The sequence below is a fragment of the Equus asinus genome, chromosome 27, assembly GCF_041296235.1.
Source record: "Equus asinus isolate D_3611 breed Donkey chromosome 27, EquAss-T2T_v2, whole genome shotgun sequence".
Taxonomy (NCBI): domain Eukaryota; kingdom Metazoa; phylum Chordata; class Mammalia; order Perissodactyla; family Equidae; genus Equus; species Equus asinus.
In genome coordinates, this window is record NC_091816.1 from 24,776,923 (window position 1) to 24,795,993 (window position 19,071).

General features: G+C 45.0%; 1 protein-coding gene across 2 annotated transcripts in view; it reads left to right on the forward strand.

The window, feature by feature from the left end:
* Positions 1 to 3,534: 3,534 nt before the first annotated feature.
* ENPP6 (ectonucleotide pyrophosphatase/phosphodiesterase 6) overlaps positions 3,535 to 19,071 on the forward strand; it is a 109,157-nt gene continuing 93,620 nt past the window's right edge. The window contains exon 1 of one of the 2 annotated variants that reach the window (XM_014839488.3): positions 3,535 to 4,021. In XM_014839488.3, coding sequence (XP_014694974.2) covers positions 3,781 to 4,021 — 241 coding nt within the window. In that variant the 5' untranslated portion in view covers positions 3,535 to 3,780. The remainder of the gene's footprint in view (positions 4,022 to 19,071) is intronic. The other variant, XM_044760623.2, reaches the window with a different exon arrangement.

A 19,071-nucleotide genomic window follows, 5' to 3' on the forward strand; every position in this document is an offset into this window, starting at 1 on the left:
CTTGTTCCTGATCTTAGTGAGAAAGCTTTCTCTCTTTTACCATTGAGTATGACATTAGCTGTGCGTTTGTCGTATGTGGCCTTTATTATGTTAAGGTCATTCACTTCTCTTTTGGCTTTTTAGCTATGCCTCTTTGTATTATTTTTTAGTGGTTACTCTTGGCATTGCAATATACATTCTTATTACAATCTACTTAGAATTAATATTTGATCACTTTAGATTTTATTCTTTACATCTGACTTTTCCCACTTCATAAATGAAACAAATGTCACAGTGGTTTAATTCCATTTAAACATCATACCCCTGTCTTTAAGTTCCTGTTTTTTATACCTTTTAATTCTTTATAACTTATAATGTATAAATCCCATCAGAGTGTTATTATTTTTATTTTAAACAGTTGCTTTTTAAGGACATTAAGAAAAGAAAAATAAAGTCTTTTATGTTTACCCACATATTTACCATTTCTGATACTCATTATTCTCTTCTTGTAGATCTTACTTTCCATCTTGTATTATTTTCCTTCAACTTGAAGGACGTCCTTCAGTATTTCTTGTCGTACAGGTATGTTGGTGACTAATTGTCTCAGCTTTTGTTCATCTGAAAATGTCTTTATTTCATCTTAATTTTAGAAGACCATTTTCTTGGATCTAGAACATATTCTGTAGGATTTCAATCCTTTGAAATATATTAAGAGTCTAGTTCCAAGGCCTGACCAGAGAGAGGGCAGATGGGACACCTGCCATGGTCAGGGATTGGGGCAAGAACTTTGAGGAGCTAAGACTGATGATTTCTACAGAAGGTAAGTGTTGACATGGAGCAATAACGGCCAACATGGGCTGACAAAACTAGGATGTATTAACAGGACCAAGAGGAGCTGATGTTGGCCAACATGGGCTGACTTGGGTCACAACTTCTGAATCTCATTGATTCTATAGCTGGAAAGAACCTTAAAGCTTCTGTCACTTTTTAGAGGAGAAAACTGAAGCGTGGAAAGGAACTTTCTCAGAATCACACAATTGCATAATGCCAGAATCCAGGCTCTGAAATCACATCTTCTTTCTCCAAGCCTAGGAGTCTTTCCTTCTGTCTCACCTATCTCTCCATGGAGGTAAGGCACCAGAGTGCTGATCGATCTGGGCAGCACATGCCTGAGAGCTCATGCTTGTCCCTAGCGAGGCCTGGAGCAGCTTTCAGGGCAAAGGTTGTTCCAAGTTCTGGAGGAAATTTTTCGTTCTGCATTATCTGGGTTAAACCCCTGGGGGCAATGACCTTATAGCACTGTCAACCCCTGGAGAATGAATGGCAAGGAACACGCTTAACTTTTAGACGCAGATAACCACCCCCAACTGAGGACATCCAGATAACGGACACACAAGATCTTGGACCACAAGAACTTGGACACTTAATATTAACCACATTTTCCAATCTGTGGCCTTTTCTTATTGCCTTTTAGCTTTTATTTCTAACCTTTTCTAAGCCACAAGCTACAAGACCAGGAGTCTGACTATAGGTAATACTGAAATTTCCTTGGTTTGAATTCCATCCCATATGTTTTTTTCTTTCTTCATATGTTAGTATATATATTGAAGATGCTTATTTACAATAATTTATTGACTCAAAACATTAGAGAAACTGTCTAAACATTATCATAAAACAATACGATCATCATAAAATAATATGGTGCACATCAGCAATGCTCCCACCCAGACACATCACAGCACTAGCAGAGGAGCCTTGGGAATCTCTGGGGATCTGTGGACACTCTAGTTCAGAGGGGGTTAGTTAAGAGCTGCCCTCCTCAGCAGCTGGATAAGGCAGTCAGGGAGCCATATTTGGGGTTGTAGCCCCAGCTAGTGGCAGAGGAAAGTGGATGCCCGTTTTATATTCTTCTTTAAAATCTGGAGTCCTTGACCTCTAACCCAGGTGAGCCAGGGGCCACCCCTGAGGCAAATCATGTGGACTTGTACCACTATGCCATCTCCACCGTCCAAAAACTCCAAAACTGCTTGGCGCTGACACAGCACCTCTAGCTGTGTCTGCTGCCTCTGCGGACCCTCGCTACAAGAGGACATTCTCCTTTTAGTTTGTGTGATCACTGCTGGGGCAGCCCATCCGCTTGTCAGCACCTTTTCCCTTTCTTTTCTCTCCTTCCTTCGCCCCCCTCCTCCCTTTCCTTCCTTCCTTCCTTTCTTTCTCTCTTTCTCTTTCTTTCTTTCTTTCTTCCTTCCTTCCTTCCTTTCTTTCTTCCTTCCCTCGTTCCCTTCTTCTTTCTTTCATTCATTTAGAATAACAATAATATTCCACAACTCAAAGAAGTAAGAATAACATTGTGTTTTCAAACTAACAAACTGACAATAAGCTCCTTCTTTTTCTTATTTTTTTAACTGTAAAAAGCATTACTTTTTTTGGAAAAATGAAGTCTGAGTCTTGTCTAAGTCAGTTGAAGTGGGAATTTTAATTTGGCTAGGTTTCCTTTTTGGCAGCACAATTTAGAAAGTGACCAGTGATCTCATATAAGGGCTTGACACTAAATACAGCAGAACAGGCGAAGAAGAGAAGGCACAGGCAGAGGGCAGAGGTGAGAGAGGCATTTTAGAACTGATCAAGGTCAGGGTAGCTGGTGTCTGTCTGCCTCTTCAGTCCCTGTAAAGCTTTGCCCTGAGCCTTCAGGTCTCACCAGGATCTAAGCAACGTCATAATGTTATCACGCTTAAGATAGATGGCATTTGTTAGGCACTTGCTAGGAGCCATGCACGTTTTATAAGCCTTTACGTTTAATTTTCTGCCAAATGAGAGACCCACTCAGAGAACCTTGGGAGTCTGGACTTAATGCTCTGTCTCCTCGCACACCTGTGCCTTGCTGCACCAACTCACCTTCTGGCCAGGCTCCGATTCCCTCCTCTGTCTCGTCCTTCTTGTCGTGAAGGCTGCATGGTTATTTCCAGCTCTGCGTTTCCATCTCAAACTTTCGTCCTTCAGCTCTCTATTTCATTGCTGCCCTCTTGGGGCAATGCAGCCTCAGACAAATCTGCCTGTCATGACCCCCTGTTGTCTAACTCTGGAACTTTCTCTGTGGTTCTACAGCTCTACTGAGAACCACGTCCTCCCACAGATGCGTTTGGACACCAGCAACTTGAAAAATAAAACAATAAACGCCAGATATAGAAGCATATAAAAAAAAAGTCCGAGACAGACAAATAACTTGTTTTTAAATGCTATGGCCATGGAAGCATGGCTGAAAAGTTCACAAATATGACCAACTCGTTTTATTGCCCCTTGTTTATATACTGAGTTCAGAGGTTTGCAATACTAAATTGTAAGTGAAAAAGTCAGTAAGAGCGTTTAAATCGGGCAAAGACGTGGGATCATAGCAAATTAAAAGATTGCCTTTTTCCTTGCCTCCTCCCTTTGGTTAGCCCAACTGCGAAGTCAGTGTTGACTTCTGTCATCTTCTAAAATTCCACCTTTCTGTGGGTGCTTGTATTTCTGGAACATTCACTCAAAATAGTAAGGTTGCACTCTGTCCCCTGGTGTTAATTCTGGGTTGTTTGGGAACCCAGCTTCTCCAAAGGAGTCAGGCTCCGGACTTTCTAGTAAAGGGTGAGCATAGATGTTTTTAAAAGGGGGTGCTGTACCTTTAAATTCTGAAAGTGAACTTGGCTCAGCAAGGCCAGCAGTCAAGGTCCAGCCCCTAGAAGAGAGAATAGTTACAGATTCTCCATCCTCAGTATTTGCAAGGGGACGGCTGTGCCAGCCGGGCTCGGGCAGGCTCCTGGCAGCATGGCAGCGAAGGCTGGGGCCCTCCTGCTGGTCCTCGCGCTCAGCCTGGCACAGCCAGCCTCGGCCCGCCGGAAGCTCCTGGTGTTCCTGCTGGATGGTTTTCGCTCGGACTACATCAGTGATGAGGCCCTGGAGTCCTTGCCTGGTTTCCAAGAGATCGTGAGCAGGGGAGTAAAAGTGGACTACTTGACCCCAGATTTTCCCAGTCTCTCTTATCCCAATTACTACACCCTAATGACTGGTGAGTACCGGTTCCTCTTCTGGGTGGGGAGGGGCGGGCTGGAGTCCAACAGGGAACAGTTAGCTCCGGGAATCGAGTCTCGTTTGGGTTTTCCTAGTCCTTTGGGACACCACAGATAGACAAGAAATCTGTGTTCTTGGCTGAGATTTTTCTTTTCACGGTTGTGTTGGTCTCCAAAAGTTATCCCAAGGACCTGTTTTGGATTCTCAGTGTGGAGAACAGAGAACTACGTGAACAGATGACTTACAAAAATGATGAGTTTTACAAGTAGAAATTCTAGCTAACTCCACGTTTTCTAAGTTCAAGTTTAAAAAGTCAACAGGTCTTCGTGTGTCCGTACCAAATTCCTTCTGTCCCTTTGCTCTGCAGTCATCTGTCCTCCTGGAGGCATTTTGGCTTGTTTATCAACGTGCTAGACTATGAGAGTTACACGTGGGGTTCCTGGATTACTTGGAGTGAGTTTCTAGGCCATATCCTGAAATATTATTACTTAGCAATGCCACTTGCGTCTTCTTTTGCTTTTTTGGGCCAGGTAAAATGACACAGAGAAGAAAAGAGTTGTTGTGTAATTCAGATTCCAATTTTTAACTTCTAGCATCTGTTAAAAAGAAAAAAAAGCCCCAGCTAACCCAGACTGTGCCTGGGTTTGAGAAAGCTGATTTTTCCCTGAAGATGACCTTCCTCTGGGATGGCCCGAACGCTAAATGTGATTCCACAAACTTGATCCTCTGTCTTTGCAATAGAACGTGCTTTCTGCTCACGCAGTTGGATTCCCAGCTTCGTTTGTTTGTCAGTTAACCTTTGTAAGGGCCAGCAAGAGGTTCTCAGAAAGAATTTAGCAAACCGTCCAGGGAGGCTGTTAAGAATGCACTGTTATTGCTGCTTATGCAGGACTTCTCTGTGCTCTCTGAACACAGGGAAAATTATAAATTATGTTAACAGAAAGGGGATGAGAACTCTTGCATCTCGTTATGGATCTCTATAGATTGGCAAACTGAAGGAGTTTGAAAAGACAAATCGATGTCTCTGATTTCATGCATGGGTTCTGCACGCATGTGTACGTGAAAATTCCATACAATTCAAGGGGAAAGAGACTGGAGAATTAGAAATGAAGGCATGGAGAGAAAAAAATCCAGACTGCATACAAGCCAGGAATTTATTTGCTTATTTTTTTATTTCCCCCAACAGACAAACAGCCAGCGTCTCTAAGATAAGGAGGATGAACAAAAGTCCTCTCGTCCTCACTTGGCACACGTTCCCCCGTGGAGGGAAGCAGTTTGCAGGCTGCTGGGTCACACATAGCTGTTATTGTGTGTCACAGCCCGACTTCAGTTCTGTTCAGGGAGCTTCATACACGCAGACCACCCCCATTCCAGTTGTCTCTCAGCCTTGCTGGGAGACCCAATTCATAAACTGCCACGTGCGGTTTTCTCGATCTCAGTGGAAAATGAACAAAATCCATTTTAGAAAGTCAGACTCCAGTGAGGAAAAAGGGCCCATTACAATCTCCACAGAGAAAGCAAGCCAGTGACATGGTCCTTTGTCTGTCAGACCCACATTCCTGATATTGGCACCAGGAATAATTGGCACAAAGCCTCGGTCATGCAGGGACACACTTTTTCAGGCCATGGGTGTCTTCACTTGTCTTCATGACAGAAGAGCCCCTCCCACAGTGGGACAGTGCAGTTCCCATGAGAGTTTGACAAAGATCTCACCTTCACTTTCAAACTGAGCCTAGCCGAGGAAGCCATAAGTTGTCCATGTGTGCTCTGCGTATATATTTTTAGATGGTAGAATGTATTATCTGATTAGAAAGCCTGCTCAATACTTAAATTGGCTTTTCCAGTTTGGAAAAGCAATATCGTATACAGGATGTGTCTGGCAAGGCTCATGTTCGTGTGCAAATGTCTTTGGGTCTCATTTGTCTTGGACCCACTAAGTGAACGAAAGGGCTTGGCCCAGGCTGATAGGCTGGGAGATGCCAGGCCAAGAGGATGGTATGGTTTCCACCACCCCAGGACTGGCTCAGGGCTAAATTTAGACTGTTTCTCCCAATATCCATGCTTATTTTTCCACCTGATGTTGAAAAACTCCTCTTTTCTCATATCAGGAAGGATCTATCTGTTGGGATTTCTATTTAAACATATGGTTTGAGCATTTGAGCATTTTGTGAACCAACAAAAGAATCGTGCTAGATCCTTTTGGTACTAAAAGATACGCTGTTTTAGGGATCCTCAGAATTCGTAAGAGAGAGTATGGTCTCATTTCATTACGTGAATTATTGCCCATAAGACACAAAGCCCTTAGTGTCATTCTCTTTGCATAATAAGAAATGATGGCTTATTGGAAGGAACCCTGGCTTTGGAGCTGGAGGAACTTGCCTGGAGTCCTCGCAGAGTCAGGATGATGCTGGAAGACTCCAGATAAGCCATTGCACTGCTCTGAGCCTCAGTTTCCTCAGCTTCTGGATCCCACTCAGGCCAGGGTCTCAGGTGTTGCCAGATGCGGACATGAAAATAAGCGATGCATAGGGAATTTGACAAAATTAGGACTGGCATGTCTTGGGAAGCCTCCACATAAGATATTAAGCAAATGACTAAAACTCTCTAGAGAGGAGAACTCCTTGGGAAGCCAATGTGGATGGCGATGGGAAATAAACAATCGCAAGATTTTAAGAAAGCTTGGAAATCATGTCGCCCACTGACATGAAGCCATGTGGCTGATTTCTTTTCTCCTTCAAAATATATTTGCATCAGGACAAATGTGAACAAAATCCCAGTAGTGATCAAGAAGATTCGTCAAACAATTGAGTGCTGGCGACGCATAGAATCCTAAAACAGGGCCTTTCGCCCAGGGAGCCTCCATCCAGGTTGAGGAGGAGAAGCACATCGGGTACCTATAACATTCTAGAATGAATGACAAGGGCTGAATCGTATCCCTCCAAAATTTGTGTGTTGCAGTCCCAACCCAGAACCTCAGAATGTAGTTGCGTTTGAAGATATGGTCTTTAGAGAGGTGATTAAGTTAAAATGAGGCCCTTAGCCTGGGACCTTAATCCAACGTGACTGATGTCCTTTTATGAAGAAAAAGAGACACTAGGGATAAGCCTGCACTGAGCAAAGGGCACATGAGGGCACACCGAGAAGGCAGGATCCTCAAGGAGAGAAGTCTCACCAGAAACCAAATCTGCCAACATCATGATCTTGGATGTCCATCCTCCAGAACTGTGAGAAATAAATGTCTGCTGTTTGGCTCCCCGGTCTGTGGTACTTTATCATGGCAGCCCTAGCAAACTAAGATACTAAGGACCAATGGGTAGTTTCCTAATATGCTCCAGAAGACCAGAAGAGAGGAGAATTTTCTTCCAGTTGGTGTAGCGTGTGGAAGCATTTTGAAGGAGGTGGGCCCTGAGCTGGAATAAACAGCCACAAGCATGGCATATATTGTTCTGTCTCCCTTTATGCAGAGGCACTCTTTCTGAAGAGCTGTGTGTGAACCAACTTAAATTTTACTTGAAACATAACCAGTGTAACTGCTACTGGCTGCTTTTTGTTTTAATCTCTCTTACTGTGGCTGTTTTTGTAAAGTTATTCTCTCTTTGAGGTAAATTCACATTTGATTGAAGAAAAGTTTAACATAAAATCTGTGGAAGGAAAGCAGTGATCTGTTCAATCCGGATCATAGGTGAGAGAAAATGCCAGGTATATTTTGAGGCAGCCTAACTTAGCATCATTTTGCCGAGGTCAATGGCAGCATTTGTTTGTAATTCTTGAACCCTTCTGATGAAAAATTTGGGGAAAGTGGTCCAGAAACGTCCTGAGTAGCAGGGAAACCAGTCTAGCATTTAATGTTGACTGAACGTAGTCTTCCAAGAGACGAACATCTGCCGAAGTGAGTTTGCTGTGCAGTATGTGATGATCAGTTCCACATTTAGAAACTAGTAAAGTTCAAGGAGTGGTGCTTCACTCCAGACACTGAAGAAGGTCAGCAGCAGGCTGAGATTGGAGAGGGGGCATCAGAGCCCAGTTCTCACATAGCAATTTGCGGGGCCCTGACCTGAGTCCTGGAACGCCCAGGAGGTTATGCCTGTGACCCCGGACCCAGGGAGAGCGGTCTCCCTAAGACCAGTCCAGTAGGCAGCGAGAGCCTGAATCAAGGTGCTCTATCAATCCTCGACCGGAATCAAAGCAAAACCAAGGATGTCCACCGCTTAGAATTAACAATGGTGCCAACGCAGTTCCTGTTGTCCTCCTAGGAGTCACGTGGGAAGCAGATTCATCCCAGATATCAAGGATCCGACACTCTGGAGCGAGAGATTGCAGGGGGAGGTACGCTTTCCCTGGTTTTTAAGAGAATAGCTGATTTAAATTAAAACCGGCTGTCCCTTGGACCAAAGGAAATCAGTGCAGAAAGCACTTGAGAAATCATGTTTTGAAAAAAACCCCACATGCTCAGTTTTCTGGAGAATTCGGGTTTCACTTGGGGGGCTGCCCAGCGGCCTCTGCACGCCCACAGCACAAGCAGCACGGACGCGGCCTCCAGGGCTCCCTCCCCTCCCCCGAGAGACACTGGCACGAGAGATGCGCCCCAGCCTGTTAGCCTCCTTAGATTCAGACACCTCCTCAGATATGTTATGTTGGATGCCCTCAACTTCTCCCCTCATTCTCTCTGGTACAAAATCCGATCGTGCTTTTGTTCTCCCCAGTGACCTCATAGGGGTCAAGGGTCAGTCCTCAGGCTTTGACTTTGTGCCCAGGAACAGCGTTTGGCACAGCCCATGCTCCTCTGTCCTCACAGCTCACTCGGGTTCCAGGACTCTGGCCTCTCTGGTTTCCTCTTATTTCACTGACTGCTTCTCAGTCCCTTTGGCTGGTTCCTCCTCATCTTTCTCACCTCCCTTTCTCTCACGGCCTGAGTCAGCTGTATTTTCAAGATGGATTGGAAGCTTCCACTTCTCCCACCTCCATCCCTGGCACTCTATTGCTTAGAGCTTCCTAACAGCGCCAGCTCCCTCCACCCTCTCTGGCCTGCAGTCTGTCTCCACGTATGAACCAGAGCAGTCCTTTTAAACACACATCTGATCGTGTCGCTCCTCTGTTCAAACCCTCCAGTAGATTCTGCTTTCACTCTGAGTAACATCTAAAGTTCTTACAGAACTGACCCCACACAGTCACCTAGCCCCATTCTGACCTCATTCCTGACCACTTCTCCCCTTCCTTCCTCACCTGTTCCACGCACGTGGCTCCCTCAGGACACTTGAACTTGCTGCTCCTTCTGGCTGGAATGCTTTTCCCCAGAAAGAACCAAGATTTGCTCTGCTTTTTTCAGATCTCTTCCTCAAAGTCTCTGTGGTGGCCTTCCCTGGCCACCCTAACTAAAAGAGCTTACATCACTCCATCACTCTCTAATCGCTCACTTCCCTTATTTTTCATCAAATTTTCACCAATTTGATTATTTATTCTGTCTTCTCCAAATAAAATTCTTTATAGCAAAAAGCCCTTGTAATAATGATTAAAACATTCAGAGTTTCAGAGAACTTGTTGATTATTATTTTGATGTTGGATATTCCTAAATTAATAAGGAGGAGAAAAAACCGAAATTATGCTTTTCTTTATGAAAGTGGTTAAGGGCCATTTAGGTGAGCTGATTACCACTCATGTCTAGAAGTGTGATATATCTCAAAATATGTCTATGAATTTTGTTTTAAATTTTGATTATAAGGTTGGAGGCATCAAGATGGTTGAAAGGACGGTCACCCAAAGTAGAGGATCCAGGCTTGGGGTGTTGGGAGGAAATTTAACCAGAACACTAGTCTTCAGCATAGCCCAAGAGAGAGCCTAGTTCTAGCCAAGACTGCCGAATCCAAGAAAGCAGAGGCGACAGCAAAGCGTAAACAGGGCAAAGGGTTCAGACCCATGTGAACAACTGTGAGAGGACAGTGAAGGCCAAGTTTTGTGTGGTCCTGGTTGTTGGGCCTAGGGCTGGGTCTGGCAACTTAAAGGGCTCGTGAGGCCGTCCTCGCGTTCTCATTCTCCATCCCGGATTGCTTAAGTGGCCGGGCTGTGAACAGAGACATTATGAGAGATTCCTTAGGTATCTGAAGACACAAGATGGTGTTATGAGCTGAATTGTGTTCCCCCCGATTCATAAGTTGAAGTCCTAACCCCCCAATGCCTGAGAATATGACTATATTTGGAGATAGGGTCTTTAAAAAGGTAATTGAGTTAAAATAGAGTCATTAGAGTGGGCCCTGCTCCAACATGACTGGAGTCCTCATAAGAAGAGGAGATTAGAACACAGATGGGCACAGAGGGAAGACCATGTGAGGACATAGGGAAAAGACAGCCAAGGAGAGAGGCTTCCAAAAAGACCAACCCTAATGACACCTAGATTTTGGACTTCTAACCTCCAGAATTGTAAAAGATATATTTCTGTCATTTAAGCCATCTGGTCTGTGGTACTTTGTTATGACAGCTCTTGGAGACTAATACAGACACTGTGGTGACACTAGGCTGCCAATGGAAGAATGAAGGGTTTTTTTCGACAGACCACTTCCATCCCAAAACCTACTTGCTGAGAGTTTCTGCTGGTTTCTGCCCTGGAATTCAGGTAGTCATGGTGTGTTGGTGTTTTTAGGGCTGCTGTAACAAATTACCAAAACTGAGTGGCTTAAAACAGTAGAAATTTATTCCTTCACAGCTCTGCAGGCTAGTGATCTGCAATCAAGGTGTCAGCAGGGCCACACCTCTCTCTGACGCCTCTGGGGAAGGATCTGTTCGATAACTTTCTCTTAGTTTCTTATGTCGCCAGCAATCCTTGGTATTCCTTGGTTTGTAGATGCTTTGACGCATCACTTCAATCTCTGCCTCCATTGCCACATGGTGTCCTCCCTGTGTGTCTACACATGTCTCTTCTCTTCTTATAAGGACATCCGTCATTTTGGATTAGTCCCATTCTAATGACCTCATCTTAACTTGATTATCTGTAAAGATCTTGTTTCCAAATAAGGTCACACTCACAGGTACTGAGGGATACAACTTCAACAGATCTTTTTGGGGAGCACAATTCCACCCATAACACACGGTGTGGTGCAAAGAGCTATAGATTTATGCAGAAGATCTCATTTCATCTATTCTGTCCCTTTTTAACTTTCAGAATTTGAACAAGTTCTTTTGAGTTTTAATATTATTTGTCAGTAGAATGGAGAAATTAAAACTGACCCAATAAGCTTGTTAGGACAAAATGAGAAAGTTTCTGTAAAAACCACCATTATAAAAACTGTACATATTACGTACTTTATCAGTAAGATTAGGTTACATTATGTTGCAGTAACAAGCTATGTCACAGGCTTACAACAGTGAAAGGTTATTTCTCCCTCATGTACGTGGACTTTCAGGATTAACTTTGCCCCATTTCCTCTTCGAGACCCAGGCTGAAAAAGCAACTTCTAAATGATATATGCTGCTCACATGGCAAAGGGAAAATGGCAGAACAATGCGATGATGCTTAGACGTTCTCAGAGGTGGCACAAGTCACATCTACTCACATTTCAGTGGCCAAAGCAAATCCTATTGCCAAGCTTGATGCCAATAGGTTAGGGAAGTATAATCCTCCCACAGAGGGGGACAGGAATTATCTGTAACATTAATGTAATGTTTCACAGACACTGAATGGATGTTAGTTGCATTTTACAAGAAATGTATGGGTCTTAATGAAAATGAATGGTATCGGGATAAGTGTCTGCAACTCATGAGAGGGCAGTATTATTGGGAGTTGTAATGGTCTTGAATATTTTCATGGAGAAGGTGGATCTAGAACTAAACATTGAAAGATGAGTGGAAAGATTTTAGTAGGAGATGAATTTTTAGCCAAATCTTAAAAAAAAAAGAACTCTATACAAACTGTGATATATGAGGGACACAGCACAAGCAAAGGCAGAGAAGCATTAACAAGATGGTGGAAGGGTGATAACCCATTCACCAGGTGTAGGCTGGAGGGTTAGAGAAAGAGGAATTTGTGGGGAAGAAAAGGCATGCAATTGATAGAAGGCTTTCCTTTCCTCCTTTTCCACTGCAAACATCTGAGCATCTATCTCTATGATGGGCTGCAAGGGAAGAATTGAGTTTGAGGCAGAACTTACTGATTGGGTAATGAGTGAATATAAAAGAACTAAAAGGATGGAGCCTGAATCAATTCCAAGGCTACACGATACTCAGAAGTCTGGGTCTCCTATGAACAGAGATGGGAAAGTTAGGAGGGCTGTTTATTTGTGGAAGTAAATTTTCATCTGAATAGATTTCAGGTTGGAATGGGATATTCACCTAGAGTTGGATCTTTAGGGGATCAGAGACAATGTCTTAAAGGAGAGTTCTAGAGGCATGTAGAATAACCATGCGAGTAAAGGAGAGAAATTGCTCCTGTGGATCCCAATGGACCCCAGTAAATGCACTTCTTACCTGTCTGCTTGCCACACAGTTGATAGAGGATATTTCTCACAGATGCACAATTAAATCTATCTTTTCATCTGCATGAACTTTTGTCTGAAAATTGTCTCTACTTCCCAGGGACCCCTAACAACATCTTTCCACATTTCCATTTAAAACTACAGTCTGTGTAATGAGTCCTGATTGAGCTGCCTAGAGAGGCAAGCTGGGTGGGTGAGGCATTGGGCAACAGAAGCTGTGAAGAGCACTAACCGGCTCATGCCCTGAGAAAAAAGTGTGTTGCAAGAATTTACACAAGTAATCTTTCCTGGCACATCATTATTTAAGCTCCCATCAACAGACCTCTCTACACTGAAGTGTCACTTTTCAGAGAGTATGTTTCTCTTGGCTTCCATGGTGATGAGAGGCAGTTCTTGTTATATAGCGTTCAGCTGCTTGAAAGTCACTCCCTGAAGAAGGGAATGGTTAGGGTAGTGGGTAAAGCTTAAAAATGTGGTGAAAGCTTTTGATTATAATAACAGCAAACCCTTTTTCAGAAGGTTCACCCGCACAGAGCCAGTGCGGTCTCCAAAGCATGACTGATCTCCCCACCCCCGCCCACCTTGTTGATTGATAGGACCATATGCCTCCTGCCGAGGCTTCTGGGAGTTTGGTTAAACCATGCTGCTCTCAGTACCTGCTTCATCATGAATGCTTTGGCAGAAATGGGTAAAAGGACTTTTAAAATTAATTCAGAGGGAGCCTAAGTCAGCATGTTAACATTTATTTCAGAGACACTTTAAACAACACCTACTCATGTTTCAGAGTCCCCTTCTGTGAATAGGACCATTGTGTCCACAGTCTCCCAGGCGAAGACCTGGGGCAGGTTTGGGGCTCCTCTGGGTCCTTTTTGTAGCATTTGGCTCTGTTGGATATTGTGCTTGATCATAACCTACTCGTATCTTCAGCCCTTTCCATAGCAAGGAGAAAGGGTTCTACAGACAGGTCATGGCACCATGTGTGGGCAGGCTCTTCTGGACAAAGGGCTGCCTAGGCTGAAATCATTAACAGACTTTTGGTCAAGGATACTGCAGATACTTTACCTCCTTGATGACACAACTTCCCCCGGGTGCCAGCCTTTGAGAGCGAGTGCTTCTCAGTTGCCAGGTCTGAGGCAGGACAACAACTGGGGTGGTTGTGAAAATGCATGTAAAAGTCTGCAGCAGAGCAGTGTGCTGTGGGCCATGAATGAGTTACCGGTGTGCCAGGAGGCCGGGTCCCCTGCCCAGTCACCTTGGCTGTGAGCAGCTTTGTTTTTCACCCCAGGTTGCCCAACCAATATGTCTGATGTGGGTCAGCTGGGCAGCACTGGTGGACAGGGAGAGCGCAAGAGGGAGCCAGGAGGCCGGGTTTCTTCTCCTGACTCTGCCATGACCCACTGGGACATTGGAAAAGTCACATCCTCTTCCGAGTCCTGAGTTCTCCCTGCTTTAAAATGAGAGACCTGGGCAGATGGAGCCCTGGGTTAGCTGTGCACTTCATGAGTGGCAGATATTTGCTGAGAATGTTCTAGGCGCTCTGTTCTCGGTGCTAGGAATACAGTAGTGAGGTTCCAATAGGTTCTTAGGAGCTACGGTGGGGCGGAGGGAAAGGCTGCGGGAAGTGCTCTCGATGAGATTCTGCATCCATTCCCGTTATTCACAGCAACTACACCTTGACCTCTTCCATACAGCTGAAGAAAGTGGTCTGTAGTTAATCCCATTGGATGCTGATGTCCCTTGACAAGAACTCTGGCCTGAGGGAAGGAAAGGAGGTGGCAGATGGAGGTCCCTGTGTCTTTGGATGTAGTGAGTAAGACTCCCACAGAGTTTGCCTAAGGGTTCTCTGGGCCTTGAGCCTTTCTTCCAGATTCTGCACACAAATCAAATAAATTAGCACACCGGCTCTGTAGTGTGTCAAACTTTCCCTGAAAAATTATCTGTATGGATAAGGATTTGGCTTTCTCAGGTGGACTTGAGAAAACATTTTGCTTTAATGGTTGAAGGCAAAAATCTTAAATAAACATAGGTGTTTGGGAGAAAATGTCAAATACTGGGCTTCTCAGTCACTCACCAGCAGACCAGAGGCCCACCACCTCCCTCCCCTGTGCCTGCAGCCCAGACTAATGAAAACATATAAAAGGTCTTTGCCCCGGGTCCCCCCTCATGGGCCATGTGAATTCCCTCTCTGGGCTTCAGTGTTCTCATTTGTAAAGGATGTGGACCCTCTCTAGGGCACAGCCCTGGCCTGCAAGATGTTGCACCAAGAGTCTGCCAAAGAAGGAAGACGTGAGGCTAGGCCATGTGAGGGCAGGGAGACACTTCAGAGAAGTCACCGGGGTCTAGAGTCTTGGCTCCAGCAGCCCCTAGAAAATGCCACGGAGTCCTTTGCACTGAGATGTTCCCAGCAGGCAGGCCAGGTACTGTATATAAGTGACCAGTTATTTTATAAACTTTTCACACGTTCCCTTTGTCTCTGGTCACAAATGCTCCATGGTGGAGAGGCAGCCTCTCTTCCACCCTTTGTCCAGCCAGGCTCCACCAGGAGGCTGGAGGCAGTGAGCCTCCCATTCAGGGTCCTCAGGGCCCAGCCAAGGATTTCTGCCAATTGGAGGGAAAAGATACCTTTAAAGATACGTAAGAAACTAGGAACTGTGGTGACCTATTGGAGTAGCATGTGGACAGATAAGAGACAAAGATGGGAGAGAGATGTCTGGTTGCCTATCTTTCTGAACAATACAATTTATCTATTCAAAATATTAAATTAAAAAATATATCCATATCCAGTGGAACTTGCTCGTCTCGAGTCGAATGAGCAGAGATTTTAATTTAACATTGATTAAGCACCCTGTTTTGGTTCAGGCTGCTGCAACAAAGTGCTACAGGCTGGGTGGCTTATTAACAGCAGAAATTGATGTCTCACGGTTCTGGAGGCTGGATGTCTGTGATCAAGTTGACAGCATGCTTGGGTTCTGGTGAGGTCTGTCTTCCAGGTTACAAATGACTGTCTTCTCCTCATATCCTCACTTGGCGGAAAGAGGATCAGAGAGCTCTCCAGGGTCCCTTTTATCAGGGCACTAATCTCATCATGAGGGTTCCCCATCATGACTTAATCACCCCCCAAAAGCCCCGCCTCCTAACACCATCACACTGGGGATTAGATTTCAGCATGGGAATTTTGAGAGGATGCACACATTCAGTCCATTGCACCTCCTTTGTGATTTAGGGAAATGTATTCACATTAAAAGAGTTTTTTAAAAAATGTTTCCCAGCCTCGTGTACATAAAGCAACATTTTATGGTTCGGTTCAGTTTTCTCAGTCTGTATTGTGGACTTGCAAACAACAACCAGCCAGGGCTCAGGAGCCCCATGGATAAGGCCTCTATCACCATCCTGTTTTGAACGCGACCACCTCATGGGAGCTATCACTGCCCCTCCAAGGAGCAGAACTAAAGGCAATCTATCAGTCCCCACATTGTGTCCAGCCTCTGAAGGGCCTCCATTCCCCAGGTAAGTCCCTCAAGCTTCCCCTGTAGGCCAAGCCAGTGCACACAGCAATCTACCCTGCTCTTGCTCTACGCTCAGGGGTGGTGGAATATAGACAATTTCTGCATCTGGGCCCAGTCCTTACTGAGAAGAGACACTCGATTCATGTTCGTTGGGCTTCCCTGGTTCGGTGCCAGTACCTGGACTTCTGTCCGACCTCAGGGTGGAAGCCTTCTGTTATCGATCTTTCTTCCAGGCTCGAGAGTTTTGTTGATGAACCTCACCTGCTGAGGTTCCGCTATTTTTCTCAGAAACCACTGGTGCATTCATATACCTGTTTTGATCTCACTGGATTCTCGATTCCATCCAGTCATACTCCACAGACCTCTAAGTTCCCTCTTCATCTTCATGCTGGATGTGCTTCTCCTCACTGGGGCCCAAAGCAACACCATGGCCATAGTCAGCCTGTCATCCCAGCACTCGGGGCTGTCTCCGGTTTTGCTGGGCTCTGTGGGTGGATCTAATTCCAGGTTCCTCTTGCTCCAAGTCTGGCCCATTCCCCTGCAGCTTAGCCAGCTGGCCTCATCCCAAACCATGACGCCCCTCCCTGTATATTTCTGTGTGTGACTTTTATGGTTCATTTTAGCACGCATTTGTCCGAGTAAAAAATAACACTAAAACCATGTGAATGAGCTTGGGAATATGTAACAAAACCCACTAGATCCCAATCCAAAATTCCCCCCAAAGGCATTCAGAATTACAAAATGTAAAACGCAGAAGATGCCTTAGAAATGCTAGCGCATGTATTCGTCTCATCGTGCAGAACAGGAGACCAAGGCCTCGGGTTCAGATCCAGCAGTTAGTTAAGGGCAGAGCCTCACCAGGCACAGGCCTCCGAGTCCGGCCTGGGGTCTGGCCTCCCCAGATGAACAGGGATGGAAGCCCAGGCATCCTTTCCAACTCTTCCTACCTGTCAGCCACTTTGCCTGAGCTCTCATCTTTGCTCCGAGCATTCCACTCTTCCCTGCTTCCAAGCTTCTTTTCTCACCCTCATTAACATCCCCAGGGATGTGTAAGCTGAAGTGGAGATGAGATTCAAAGAAGCTTTTGGTGTAGATTTCATCAAAGATCTGGGCAGGGAGGAGATGGAACCACCTAGAAGCTTGGGAGTGGTGTTTGGACTCAGCTCAGCCATCATCCCTGCTTCCCGGTGCCATGGATGGTAAACGTGGGCTGCTATTCTTTAAACAACTTAAGTGATCTCACCAAGTTCTGATGGGACAGATAAGAAAACTATGTTTCACAGAATTCACTCCCCGACTGTGTCAACATCTAGCTAAACATTAAAATAATCAAATGAAAACAAAAGTGACTTTATTTACCCAATTCCAAACCACCTGTTTGTTCTTGTGAACTGATTAGCCAGCTGGTTGGATGTCTTGAAAATTCACCTCAGGAGGCTCCCTCAGTGGACATCAGACTAATTTCTACCCCTCAAACAAGGGCATCCTCAGGGTTCTCCTGGCCAGTGGTGAAACCCCTGTTGTAATGGAATTTTGAAGAATGATCTCTTCACCTCTCCCTTGTCCACTCTCTGTTTTTGTTGGAGGCCTCTCTGGGAACTCTCAGTCCTTCCTTTTGCTCAGACAACTTACTACCTCTGAGAAGGCTCTACTCCCATCCTTCTGGGACCCCCCAAGGCTCTGATCCAGCCCAGGCCCCAGCTTCCCTCCACTCATCTTCTCTTTCAAGCCAAAGCACGATGTCCCTCCTCTCAAAGGTCTTGACCCACAGACAGTAACATTTCAGAGCTGGATGGTGCTTTGAGATCTTATCTTCATGCCATTTGCTAACTCGTTGACTACTTACTGCCTGAACCGTAGAATTTGGTAATTACAACAACATATAACATTGAAGTTTATTAGTACAGGACATTCATATATGGACATTCTTCATGCAAGGGTATATCAAAGGGTTACTATGTGAGAGGTGCTGTTCTAAAGATGACTGGGACACGGCTTCTGTCTCGGATGAGCTTGCAATTAAGCTGGAGCCACTAAATATGTGTTGAAATAAATATAATCAGAGGACAGGACAGAATAGACACAGGGGATACAGAGACCATTTCTGAGAGTACGGGTGAAGAGGGAAGGTTCCCGGAGGTGATGGTATTTGAGTAAAGCCTGAAGGATTTGGATGGGTTGAAAGCTGGAGGAAGGGCATTGAGGGCAGATGGCATCTCACAAGTCAAGGGGCAGAGGTGGGGATGATGAGGAGCGTTTGGAGAACAGAACAGGGCTTTGAGATGGTTACTCTGACATTCCTGAGCCGTGTGGGTTTGAGGGAGGCCATTCAAGTCTAAGAAGAATGAAGGATCCTGGGCGTCAGAGAGAAAAAATCTCAGGATCAGACAGGAATTCAAGCTAGTCTTAGAGTAAGATTAATGAATTAATCTGAGTGTAAAGTAGATTCAAGTTCACAAACTTGACTGTATCAGGAAGAGTGCGTTTCTTTATTTTCTTAAAAAAAATCCAAATCTATGGGTGAAGCTAGAAAACATTCTAAGTCAAATAAGCCATACACAAAAGGACAACTATTGCACTATTCTACTTAGATGAGGTACCTAGAGGAGTCAAATTCAGAGACAGGAAGTAGAATGGTGGGTACTAGGGGCTGGTGGTAGTGGGGAGTTAGTGTTTAATGGGGCAGAGTCTCAGTTGGGGATAATAAAAAGTTTTGGGGATGGATGGTGGTGATGGTTGCACAACAATGTGAACGTACTTAATGCCACTGAACTGTACACTTAAAAATGGTTAAAAAGGTAAGTTTTATATTATGTATATTTGATCACAGTAAAAAAAAAATAAACCTAAATCTGACTCTGAATTCCATCTCACTGGGCTCAGTGGAAATTCCATCTCGGTTGCTACGGGGTGGGTAGTGGGGTGACTTCTCTCCTTCCTCTAGGGTTGTGCAAAGGTCCTGGGTCATTTACAGTCCCAAAGCATTGGGGCAGCATCCCTGGTCATTGGTTCATCCTGGCTCCCACCAAACGCCCACGTGCTGATCCCTGTGGCCCCAGAGACCAGGTTCTGCTGCTTTG